Source organism: Achroia grisella, unplaced genomic scaffold, assembly GCF_030625045.1.
Source record: "Achroia grisella isolate CSIRO2021 unplaced genomic scaffold, CSIRO_AGI_Agris_v1 utg2786, whole genome shotgun sequence".
In the NCBI taxonomy this organism is placed as follows: Eukaryota; Metazoa; Arthropoda; class Insecta; order Lepidoptera; family Pyralidae; genus Achroia; species Achroia grisella.
The window spans coordinates 1,865,200-1,879,565 of NW_026712766.1; the positions used below are offsets into that span (position 1 = coordinate 1,865,200).

General features: G+C 33.6%; 1 protein-coding gene across 2 annotated transcripts in view; it reads left to right on the top strand.

Moving 5' to 3' along the window:
* Positions 1-14,366, top strand: part of LOC131843093 (paired box protein Pax-5) — a 130,574-nt gene that overhangs the window by 89,759 nt on the left and 26,449 nt on the right. For both annotated transcript variants that reach the window (XM_059191687.1, XM_059191688.1), the window contains one exon: positions 9,195-9,392. In XM_059191687.1, the coding sequence (XP_059047670.1) occupies positions 9,195-9,392 (198 nt within the window). The remainder of the gene's footprint in view (positions 1-9,194; positions 9,393-14,366) is intronic.

A 14,366-nucleotide genomic window follows, 5' to 3' on the forward strand; every position in this document is an offset into this window, starting at 1 on the left:
TATTTTATTTACTCTTTATTGCACTAAATATAGAATATAATTAAAATAATAAATATACATTGACTGATACAAAAGGCAGTCTTATCCCTAAACAATTTCTTCCAGATTACCTTTGGGCGTACAGAGAAATTAAGGTTAAAGGGTTATAGTAGCGTCAATAATATATTCAGGGTTATGATTAACGTCATACGGAAGCTGTATGATCCACAGATGACCCTCAAATGATTGTTTCAAATACAATACACTGTTCTAAAACCGATCGCAATACAATTTCAATATATTCAGAATAATATGAACGCGCGCCGCTCGGACTGGCTATTGTCTGTTTTAAATTGAAAATTGACCTCTCTAGTGATGTTACCATTCCCGGGATGAGTCCGGGATGAATGAGAGTTCACATTCAGGATAATTCACAGCGCCGTCTAGTCCCAAGCTAAGCACAGCTTGTGTTATAGGTAGTAGGCAACTAACAAATACGTATGTATTTGATTTTTTTAGTAAATGGATACAGTAGAGAATAAAATACAATAATAATGTTCAGGACAATTTACACAGCGCCATCTAGTGCCAAGCTAAGCACAGCAAGTGTTATAGGTAGTAGGCAACTAACAAATACATATATATTTGTTTTTTTTTTGTAAATGGATACACTAGAGAATAAAATACAATAATAATGTTCAGGACAATTTACACAGCGCCATCTAGTGCCAAGCTACGCACAGCTTGTGTTAGCTTGTGCTAGATAACTGATACAAATACATATAAACTTCTTTTTTTTTTGTAAATGCTTACATAATATACATAAAATACCCGAAATTGGACATAAACGTAATATTTGAAATGGAGAAGCATATAGGTATTCTCACGCTGATGTACAGCCTGCCTGAGAGTGACTGATTAGGATCAGATAAGATAGAAGAAGAATATGAAAGAAGAAGTCACAGTTAGAAGAATGTCGATAATAATATTATGAATATTTAGTCTTTATTTAATTCAAAGAAAATTTGAACGCTTTTTGGTAAAATAATGTTTAAAACATTGTTTTACTGAAAAGAAAACTGACAACGAGTAATATCTTAATAATATTATAAACGTTATATATAGTTTATGAGTATGCATGTTTGTTACTATTTCACATAGACACTACTGAGCTGATTTTGATGAAACTTTACAGTGATATAGCTTATACATCACAATAACTGATAGGCTATAAATATCACGCGGATGAAATCGCAGGCAGAGCTAGTATGTTATATTTTACACATGCAGCGCTGTGGTATAAAGCTCGTCCTACTGAAGTTGCTTATTAAGTGATTTTTTGTATTTTTTTTTTTAAGTAATAAATAGAAAAAGATATTCTTGTATAAGAGCATGTCCCATCCTTATTCCCATGGGATTGTTGGACACTGACGCAGAATGGCAACACTAGATTTTGCGTTTCAATTTATTCGCGGGGCGGCGCGCCGCTCGCCGGCCCGGCCGCGCCATACCGGATGTTTTGTTTCGAGTTATCGTGAACAATGTTTGGTTGTTCGCGGCTTCTCGTCTGTTTTGAATGAGTTTGTTTTCATTCGACGGCCTCTGTGGTCTAGCGGTTTAGCTCACTGCTTTACGTCCGATGGTCGCGGGTTCGATTCCTCGCACGGTACAAACATTTGTATTCATGAGTATGATTTTTTGTATCGGTCTTTTCTATGTATAATATGTATGTATTTACGAAAAAAAATTATCTATGTATTTGTATCAGTTATCTAGTAGTAATATAGCTTATATATCAGATTACCACATGCGGTTATATATTTCACGCGGACACAGCTAGTAATTATATAAGATGTGAGTATGGATGGATGTTTGTTACTCTTTCACGCAAAAACTGCTCAACCGATTTTGATGAAACTTTACAGTAATATAACTTATATATTATAGCTGTATATTTCACGCGGGCAGAGCTAGTAATTATATAAGATCGTGTAAGACAACGAAGCGCAGTCTTCAACTGCAGGCCAAAGATAGATCAAAATGTTACAACAACCAACACAAATGAAAGTAGTGCATCGGTCCTGCGTCCGTAATAATAATTAGTCTGTTTTTCTGTTCGTGTGTTGGTCAGAAAGCGTGACCGACGCCACACTTCCGTTTGTGGAGCATCAAACCAGCGCTTTGATACTGTATTTGTGATTAAATCTTTTAGGGCACTTATTTATTACGCAGGTTTCATTGAAACACCTAATAGAAAGAACCTTAACACGTTTAAGACCCCCTCCGATTGATCCCCGTCCAATTCAAACGGGGATCGATTTCTAAAGCCTAGCGTTGCCCTCAGACTAAAGTCGTATCGGTCAGGCGGGAGTTGGCCGTCAGCCGCTCTATAAGTCCTTCCGCAGGTTTGGAGTGTCATCTGCACTCACCCCCCATCATCTAGTGAAGCTGTAAAGGCCAGCTGCGGCCAACAGCATTAGAGTAGTCCGAAAAAAGAAACGTTAAAGATGCATGCCCACCGGTGGGTCACTCCGCAACAACATTACCGGCCCTCGTGCTCACAGGACATGTTTTATCTAGGGTCCGCTATCTGTACACCTGTGGGCATGTTTTAAATTATAATTTATGTACAGTAGTTCATTCGCTGGTCGCCCGAAGAGATGCATATAGCAGACTTAATTAATTTGACATAGCCTGACATCACGCTGTCCTTAGCCAAGCTAGGATGAGTTTATAAGTTATATGAGGATGATGTGATGACGAAAGAAATTTTCTTACGATACGGCATGTGTTAAGATATTTTTTTATGGATGATAATGGAATCGTGCACCTGGCTGCGCTAACGGTTTACACTGACGGGGCACCAGTGGAGGATCATAAGATGAGCATGAGGTCAGTTCCGTTAGCCCATCGTGACAAATTCACCAATCATCCGCCTAATCGTTTCCAGGGGAACCGCACAATAAATACCTATTTTCTTATGGATGATTATGGAATGGATACAAATACATAGATAATTTTTGTTTTTCGTAAATACATACATATTATACATAGAAAATACCCAGACCGATACAAACAATCATACTCATGAATACAAATGTTTGTGCCGTGCGAGAAAATTAACAATTAAAAATGTCGGTCCCTATGTGGATTTATCAATGCGGTCTTCAACGTGTTAAGAGGTTCTCCACAAGTAGTGAAGCGGCTGGAATCCAGCAGGTTGAAGCTTAAAGCAAGCATATCGTGATTCATTTATACACAATATTTGCGTCATTAGATTGTCTTACCTGACTGATAAGATAATAGTAAAATAAAAAAAAACACTGTATGAACTATATAAACCAAAACAAATATTTTTGAGGGTATACCTAGAGTTAAAAATCATAACCTCCCGTGGCTGTTAGATAACTGTGTTACGGCAAGGTAAGAATCTCGCACTATATGAATAGGACTCATTTTTAAATGGCATGATACTAATAAGAGGTCCTCCACGAGCAGTGAAGCGGTTGGAATCAAGCAATCTTCGGCTTGACGTAAGCATGTCGAGGTCCTCCACAAATATTGAAGCGGCTGTAATCCAGCAGGTTGAAGCTTGAAGCAACCATGTATAATTGATACGCAATGTTTGCGTTATTAATGGTAGACTGTCTTATCTGTTTGATAAGAGATCTTCCACAACCAGTCAAGCGGGTGGAATTACGCAGATTTCAGCTTGAAGCAAGCATGTCGTAATAAAATCTGTTCGCCTATATCTTTTGAATTACGCAACGAATTTTAATGCAGTTTTCAGCAATAGATAGAGTGATTCAATAGGAAGGTTTATATGTATAATATATACGTGTTATAGTATATAACAAGCCGAGAAATTCAAAGAATTTTAAAATTGTCCGTGCTACCCCAGAACTGGTAGCTAGTCATATATATAATAATATCTCCATCCATCTATCCATACATATATACTCACAAACTTTCGTGTTTTTTATATTAGTAAAACAGATGTATGGATGTTTGTTACTCTTTCACGCAAAACTATTGAACGGATTTTAATGAAATTTTACAGTAACATAGCTTATACTATAAATATCTATAATATGATATTATTTAACTATTTATTATATTATTCATTATAAAATTATATTTATTATTAGGCTGTAAAATTTAGACAGGTGAGATCGCGGGCACAGCTAGTCTTACTAGCTTACTAATATTATAAACTCGAAAGTTTGTGAGTATGAATGGATAAGTGTATTGATGTTTGTTACTCTTTCAGGTAAAAACTACTGAACTGATTTTAATGAAACTTTACAGTAACATTGCTTATACATCAGATTAACACATACTGCCACGCACAACCACATTGTGGAATCACCTTCTAGCAATGGTATTTCCGAACCGATACGATATTGAAACCTTCAAGAAAAGAGCTTATTCCATTTTAAAAGGCCGACAACGTACTTGCAATTCCCCTGTTGTTGCGGGTGCTCATGGGCGGCGGTAATCACTTACCATCAGGTGAGCCGCATGCTCGTTTGTCCCCTGTGTTATAAAAAAAAATATAGGCTATAGATTTCACGCGGCTAAAACCACGAGCACAAGTAGTAAAGACATATAACAAGTAATGAAAGTAATTTTGATCGTGTTACCGACTGCCAGTAATATCTGCCGACGGTGCTCTAAAGTGGTACGGCACCCTCCGCAGTGACAGTACGATAATGTTAGCGAGCGTCCCCGTGGATTCCTAACCATGCTCCCTTGTATATTGCTGACTATGTATAGATGAGTAGAAAACTGTTTTAAACATTTATAAAGAGCGGGGGGAGTAGGGGACTTTGTATAGTATAGCAGCTATACCCACGGTTTCACTCGCGTTAAATTTATAGCCTATATATTATTCTGATGTATGCTATGTTACTGTTAAGTTTCATCAAAATCCGTTCAGTAGTTTTTGCGTGAAAGAGTAACAAACATCATGCTTACAAACTTTCGCATTTGTTATATTATTAAGATATAATATAAATATAAGGTTTACGATGTAATATTTACGCCCCTCCCAGAAACGCCTGCAGGTCTTCACAAACTTCACGCAACGACTTCCCTATTCCCAGGATGTGAAGCTCCTCTCAGAAACGCAAAAACCTTCAAGTGTCTTCACAGGCTTCAAGCCACTTCACTGTTCTATTAAAAATAATTTCAATTAAATAAACACAGTAAAGAGTTTAGTAGACGAGTGTACATAGATACACTCACTTAGGGTGTGATCACACTTGTAATTGACTTATCTCGATAGCGTTTGTGAATAATTCCACAAAACACCCGCTATGCACTCGCCCCTACACTGAATTAGCTATGTCCACAGTTCGAATCCTGTTAAGATGTTTTCGTGGTAATAATCCACTTATTGCCACTTCATATTAAGTAGTATGAATATTTATATATATATAAATAACTATCTCGGCAAATGTTTTGTTGTATAAATAAATATTGCCATGAAATAATAGGTGTTGGTATTTTTTAATGACACATAATAAAAAAATAAAAATAAAAAATGTTGATGCAAAACTTATTTTTGGGGTGAGCCACTCTTAATACTTAGGAGAATTAAAATATGTTATAAACCTATTCTCAGACCTACTGAATTTACATATAGAATTTCATTAGAAACAGTCAAGCCGTTTCGGAGGAGTATAAACACGAAACTGTGACACGAGAATTTTATATATTAGATAATAGATATATATGTTACAAAATAAAAAAAGAAAGAAAAATGTTTGTTTCTTTCAAAAATAGTTCGACTTCAGAATAGAATAGAAGAACTTACATTGAAGCACTTTTGAATAGTCATCACATTTTTTTAATCTACCGCTCATTCGGAAAGCTGTCTTATCACAAGAAGAACGAGCGAGAACCTTGCGTGTTGCTCTTTTAAATAATTTTATTATTACTTAGATAATACAATATTGGGATATATCTAGATGTACCTATTAAACATAGCAATACCTACTAAACATAACTTAGAAATAAAAATAATCATTAGTTAAATAAACTTAACTTAAGCACTTTTGAAGAAGCATATTTTTTTATTCTACCACTCATTAGAATACAGGAGAACTCATCACAAGAAGAATGAGCAAGAAACTTATGTGTTGCTATTTTAAATAATCCTTGTAAGTTCACATTTTTCAAGTGTGAATACAAACTACCAACTAGCACTAATTTTTAGGGTCAAATATAAATACACAATAAGATTAAATCAGTCGTAGTGATAAGAGCAGATCAGTTTCCACTCGTGCACGAGTATGACGTATGAGTAAATAAATAAATAAATATAACAATATATTCACAAGCATCTGATAATAAATATGCTTATTTTGTGTTAACGTGAAACAATCCATTATCGTGCGCCCTCCTCCCTGGGGAGGTTTGGAGGGGGATGCGACTATTGTGTCCCATCTCAGTATCCTTATTATGAAACTAGATGGATTTGACGTGAGAGTTTTTTACTATCTCCATACTTATGGAGTATTGTTTACCTGACATGGGACAAATTATATATTTAAGTCATACTCGTGAACGGGCGTTGTTTGTAGGAACTGGTCTGTTCTAGTCTACTAATGAAATTACTTCCAAAATTTATTACATTTGACATATTGACTTAATTCAGTTTTAAACATATTCTGATGATAGTCACTGTTTAAAATTGAATCTGAACACATTTTCTTTTTTTTTCCTTTTATTTTCATTTTATAGTATTTTTTTCTAATAAATACCTGTACCTAGTTTCTAATAGAAAATCATTATGTCTATCATATATTATCAGATTAAAAATTTTTGTTAATTTTCTCAACTAAACTTTTCTCATATTTTACAATAGATTCTATAAAATTCTCAACTTTTTATGATAGGTTTGTGTATACATCAACATCTATAACAATGCGAATTTGGAAGTTTCTGCAAATTCCATAATCGTTATAGTGCTCTGTGGGCATTATCTATGTATTTATAAAAAAACTATATCTATCAGTTATCTAGTACCAATAACACAAGCTGTGTTTACTTTTGGACTATGTGGCATTGTATATTTTTATACCACGTAGATGGCAGAGAAGCATACGGCCCATCTGATGGTAAACAGTTACCGTAACCTATAGACGCCTGAAACATCACCTGTATGAATTGTCCAGGCAAAAAAATATACCAGATAGAATTACGTCATAGTTTTATTTCTTTCTTTATCATAGTTTACAAACTAGTTCATACCAGTTAAATCTAGTTACAAAAGAGTATTTCAATTACCATAAATCCAATCAGAAAGCGGGCTCGCAGCAAAAAAGCAAAAATGCAATAAATCATTGAGACAATTCACCCTGCACTCAGCGAAAGGGTAGGGCGACCAACTAATCAAATTGTCATAATACTGTCCCATTATTTTATTGAGCGGCCGGGAATTTAATTTCGACACTCTAATGCCGCGTCTCGGGAGACGAGGGCGTGAGTGGGCCTGTTGTTCTCAGTTCGGGATTGTCCTGCGTTTTTTGTAATAGAGGGTCACTTTATGGTTGATTTGGGATTACATACAAGGGTGTAGGGAGTCTCCGATGTATCAATATGTTGGGATTTCTTTCGCGTTTCGATTATCAATTTCATTTTTTCATTCAGAATTTATATAGTAATAATAATCTAGTCCCAAGATAAGCAGAGCTTGTGTTATTGGTACTAGACAACTGATAAAATACTTTTTTTTTTTATTTAATATACATAGAAAACACTCAGACTTACATACACACTACGTCCTCTACTACTTACAACACTCTTTATTTGTATTATTTATTTAAGTTTTAATAAGAGCCTTCTGTTCAGCTACTTTCTTTTATTATATATATAACAATTTGTGTGAATATTTTTAAATTAGTAATTATTTATTAATTCAGTTAAATTAACACTTTTCAATTAATATATATTGTATAGTCATAATTTTTTTCAATCATCTTCCAGATAATTATAGGAATTTGAACATAAAACAAATTAAACTTAAATAAAGAACTAGCTACTCGCCCCGGCTCCGCACGGGTGTACATGTATTATACATATAAAACTTCCTCTAGAATCACTCTATCTATCAAAAGAAACCGCTTCAAAATCCGTTGCGTAGTTTTAAAGATTTAAGCATACATAGGGACGGACAGACAGCGACAGCGACTGTTTTGTACTACATAATTATTAAATAAATGCTATTATTCCAAAAATCATTATTTAAATGATAATAATGGATTGTAATAATAATATTTTTTATTTAGACTCAGTGTCATACTGTAATTATTTTACTATTAATGTAATTTGAATGTTTTTGTAATTTTTCCCACGACGGAAACGGCGGCAATGTTTGGAATAATTATAGTTTTAAGATCATTATGTATATGATCCAGTAAATAAATTGAATTTAAATGAATTCACGTTTAAAAGCAGATTAAATGTCCTACATGAATAAATGATTTTCAATTTAGATTTTTACAGTATTTTTTTATTTCTTTTAGGTATTACGAGACTGGAAGCAACTGGCTTTAAAATAAATAAATTCAATTGAATTTCATGCCAGTTCTCAATTGAATCTGTATACTGAACTGGACGGTAGGGAAAAAATGTTAATACAAAAAAACTTGACGTTCATAAGCGGCTAAAATATCATACATGAATGAATGATTTTTTATTTTAATTATTACAGTTTTTTTTTTATTTCTTTTAAGTATTACGAGACTGGAAACAACTGGCTTTAAGAAAAAAATTCATTTGAGCCAGTTCTTCTCAATTGAATCTGTTTACTGAATTGGAAAAAACTTAATCTTCATAAGCGGCTAAAATGTCTTACATGAATAAAACAATTTTAATTTTATTTTTCAGTATTTTCTTTTTAATTTCTTTTAGGTATTGATATTTTAGTTATTGGTGACTGAAAGCTACTGGCTTTAAAAAAATCAATTGAATTTCATGCCAGTTCTCAATTGAATCTGTACTGAACTGGACGGTAGAAGAAAAATATTAATACAAAAAACCTGACGTTCATAAGCGGCTAAAACGTCCTATATGAAAAAGATAATTTTTATTTTTATTTTTACAGTTTTTTTTTGTTTCTTTAGGTAATTTTCATAAGTGGCTTAATTGTCCTAAATGAATAAATGATTTTTTCTTATGATTTTTATATATTTTTTTTATTTCTTTAGGTATTACGAGACTGGAAGCTTCAAAGCTGGCGTGATCGGCGGTTCGAAGCCCAAAGTTGCCACACCTCCGGTAGTTGACGCGATCGCTGCATACAAGAGAGAGAACCCAACGATGTTCGCCTGGGAGATCAGAGACAGGCTGCTGAGCGAGGGGATCTGCAGCCAAGACAATGTGCCTTCGGTTTCAAGTATTAATAGGTAAGTTTATAATATATTTTATTTAATTATGGGTTATATTGCGGAAGTCCATTCCATTCCTTAATGGATTTGTATTTTTTTTTAATTCGCTACCATTAGCATGTGTGAGAGCACAATTGAATGAAGCCTAGTTTTATTACACTTTAGTCGTAGAACAGTCATTACTAGTCTTCCAAGCTACATCCGAACTTTAATCAACGCCTGATGACGCCTCGTTCAGAGGCAAAACACGTGTCGCAATGTGGTTGTAGACTCCATAACGGTCGGAATTCGAACGATTCCAGTAGCGGTGGTCAGGTTTCCACAACGAAAGTTGTGGTCTCACACATGCTAATAGTAGTGGAATTAAAAAAAATATAAGTCCATTAACAAGTTTATGATAATTGGGATGAGAGGATCGTCACGAATGATTTGCAACTAACAGGTCATGAGTTCAATTCTGTCGGATATCGGCAAAACAGTAGTGTCTATTTACATTTTTGACTAAATCTCCAGTGAAGGAGACAACGGCAACCAATCAAAAATTTATCCATGAGCACACTTGCTTAGATGTTGGATTCATACATACCTACTTGGAAAGGTGGGCATGTCGTTCGGTCACATCGACGTCGACAATTTAATAAAAAGATAAAGAGAAAGGTACAAAAGAACAGCACGCAAGATTCTTTCTCATGCTTCTTGTAATGAGTCTGCGTACCGAATGAGTGGTGGAATAAAAAATATATGACTCAAAAGTGTTTATGTTAAGTTTATTTGAATAAAGATTATTTCTATTTATATGTACCACTTCTCTACTTACTCCAATTGGGACAACTGACGTAACGTAGTGAGCAAACATCTATGCATATAAAAAAAAAATAGTATTATGTATGTTAATAAATTTCTAAATATTAGCTTTTCACTAACCGCTTTTTATGAAACATATGATTATGAAAGTCCTATACATACATAAAAAAACTAAGAATAAATCTTCAAATAAAAGTTCTTGCTAATCTCTGGCTAAGGACTGGACATATTTTCACGGAACTTTCACTCAAAGATAGCTAATTATAAGGAGTACCTTAGGATAGTTATATTAGAAATAGTGTTATAAAAAATTGATGCGGAAGAAGTCTCGAGTAAAAGTATATTTATATATAGGTATATAAATGTTCAAACATTTGTATACCCAATGATATATCTCTATTATATGTATAAATAAATGCAAAACTTATACAAACGCATGAAAGTTAGCTACAGGATATCGTAAAACGTTTTTGCCATGATATTCCCTTTTATGGTAACTTGGGATGAAGTTTAGGCAAATGTTATTGTAACATGAACCCCTTATTGTTATATTAAGGTATAGTTTTGTTCGATTGATTGAATGGATATAAGAATAGTTCGTGTGGCCATAACGTTGGAGATAATGACAGTTTATTTTTATACAAATAATTAAAAGAAATAATATTACATCAATACTATACAGACAGTTCTATTCAGGTACTATTCATGTTCCGTACCGGTAGTTTATAACGTTAAACAATTAGTAATAAATAAATATAAATTAAAATCTTTTAATCTCATTGAAATAGACTTTTATGATTATGTACTTACGAATATTTGACAGTTGCAGTTACAAACCTATTGGTACGTTTCGCGTTTGCAATCCGTAAAATGTCTGAAACTGGATTACGGGTACTGAAATAATAAAGGAAAGTGAGTGATAGAAGTAACACTTCAATGCACAACGCGATATATAACGTCTACCACGCGAGGGTAACACTTTTTCGTAACCGAAAAATCCTAATACTGGGAGTATGTTTATATGGAAGTTTCACTCCAGAAATAAATCAAGTTATAAGATAGATAATGTATTTGCTTTAACATTCTGTACAGTGTAGATCTTACAACAAAATATAATATAATAATATATAATATCAGGATAATATAACTGTTTAATAAATTCCTTAATAGCCACTAGCTTACCGCTCTGACTTCCTACATGTAATTGTATAAGGTAATAATTATAAATAATAATAATCTCAGGACAATTTACACAGCGCCATCTAGGCCCAAGTTAAGCTAGCTATAGCTTGTATTACGGGTACTAGATAACTGATCTATCTTTTTTGTTTTGTAAATACATACATATTATACATAGACAACACCCAGACCGATACAAACAATCATACTCATGAATACAAATGTTCGTGCCGTGCGAGGAATCGAACCGCTTAATAAGTCCTTCCTCAAATTTGGAGTGCTATCTGGTATCGCCCCCTATCGTCCGGTGAAGCTGTAAAGTCCAGCATTAGCAAAGTTCGAACAAAACCTAACTAAACTGAAATGTATACTAAGCAATTTGAAATTTACACTAATAATTCAGAAAAGTTTTCGCATTTTATGCTAAAATATAGCATAATTGTACTAAGTATTTTTAGGGATACAATTAAAAGTGATAATTAAAACAATATTGTCTTCATATAAAGCTCACATTTCGTGGCCCCAAGCAAGGGGTTGCGTGACGGAACAAGAGCGTTTACCGGAAACTGGGGGAAAGGGGGGATGAGTATAAAGATGGCGTCACCGGAAGTCGGGACACGTGCTCCCTGCGCACCGGACATCCCCGACTCCGATCCATTGAATTATTGCTATTCTCCATACAATAATAGTTATACAAAATTATATGAACGAATTTTCTTATTTTCCGACTTACGCTCCTTTGCTATCATGGGGTTTGTTCCGTTATTTTGATTGGTTACATGATTTTTCGATTAGTGATGAAATGTATTGCTATAGTTATTAATAATATAGATCTGGAAATATTATTAACTAGCTATGCCCGCGGTTTCAGCCGCATGAACTTATGTGTTCATCCATCTACACTCGCAAACTTCCATTATATGTAAGGTTAGTACATACGTCAAAAAGTAAAAAAAAAAACATTGGAAGTCAACTTCAATTTCCACTTCTGTTTTTGCTACAGATCACACATAATAACACAATTTAATAAATCTTATGTTGTATTGTGTATTTTTATATTCTTATGAACATGTTATGTGTGTGACTAGTAACAAATAAACGATATATCTATCTATCTATCTATCTTATCCATATATTTTCTTCTTATAATATAAAAAATTCTCGTGTCACAGTGTTTGTAATAAAAATCCACCGAAACCGGCTTGACCGATTCTTATGGAATTTTCTGTGTAGTTCTGAGAATAGGAGGTCTATTTTTCATATTCCTGCGTGATGAAACTGATCTGAAATAGTAATTTTTTTAAAATAATTATACATTATATAAGTTTATATTATATGATTTAATTTTTACAATGATGTAACTTCCGATAGTCGCGGGTTCGATTTCTCGCAGGGTACAAACATTTGTATTCGTAGGCAGGATGAGTGTTTGTATTATTTTGAGTATTTTTATCTAATAATGTTTGTATTTACAAAAAATAATTATCCATAACACAAGTTCTACCTGGGTGTTTTCTATGTACATTTACAAAAAAATGTATCTATGTATGAATATACCAGTTGTCTATTAACCATAACACAAGCTCTGCTTACCGTGGGACTAGATGGCGCTGTGTAAATTGTTTTGAGATATTATTAAATAAACCATATGCTGATGGTCCCTCTATTCTCCCAATTTTGAATTAAAAAAATAATCTATGTTATTGTAAACATATATAACATTTATTTGAAAAGGTATACGAGCTGAATTCCTTGTCAGTTCTTCTCATCTCGAAATCATTCCGAACTGACGGTAGATTTGACATATCATAAAAGCCTGTAATAGACTTAGGTGAATCAAGATATTTTGAATTTGAAAAAGAATAGAAGATGTCGCGGACAACAAGTAGTATATTAATAAGTACCGAACACGACTCTCGATAATCAGTTTGATTAAAAGATTAAAATATAATCTTGACACTATCTTTTCCAATTGGAAGAGATATATTGTAATTACAATATATCCGAAAAACTAAATACGCAAACATCAGAAAACATGTGACTACAATCCGATAAGGAAATTAATAAACGGTAGCCGCGATAAGTAGCGTTAACAAACACATATTACCCATAACACCATAACGGGGAGCGTTATCTTATCTGGCAACACTTCAATTAGATTTTGATGGCAACATTCGCGATCGTGTCACGCGAAACAGTTTTAATTGACATTGACTTTATTTTTGATAATTTTTGTTGTAAAACTTCGAGTTCGTACTTGTTTAGTTGGGCTAAAAGGATTTGTGTCCAGAGCCGTAAAACATATTAATAAAAAGGGCTTTGTACTTGGAAATTTTTATTTTACATGACTGTTTGATATGTACTTGATAAGTTGGGCTAAGGACTTGTATCTAAAGCCGTAAACAGTGTTAACAAAAAAAAATGGGCATGGTACTTGGAAATTTTTCGCATCTCTGTTTTACATGACTGTTTAATATGTACTTGTTAAGTTGGGCTAAAAAGGACTTATATCTAATGCCGTAAACATTATTAACAAAAAAATGGGCATGGTACTTGGAAATTTTTCGCATCTTGGTTTTACATGACTGTTTAATATGTACTTGTTAAGTTGGGCTAAAAGGACTTGTGTCCAGAGCCGTAAAACATATTAACAAAAAAAATGAGCATAATACTTGGAAATTTTTCGCACTTTTGTTTTATATGACTGTTTAATAAATTCCTTAGTTACCAGACTAGCTTGCCGCTCCGACTTCCTACATGTAATTGTATAAGGTAATAATTTGGTAGATTAGTAGTTTTAACTGTTAAGGCACAATATAGGCAACTCCATTGTCCATAAAATATTTGCTTATAAATAATAATATCTCAGGACAATTTACACAGCGCCCTCTAGATCCAAGTTAAGCTAGCTAAAGCTTGTGTTATGGGTACTAGATAACTGATACAAATACATAGATATTATTTCGTAAATACTTACATATTAATACATAAAAAACAACCAGACCGATA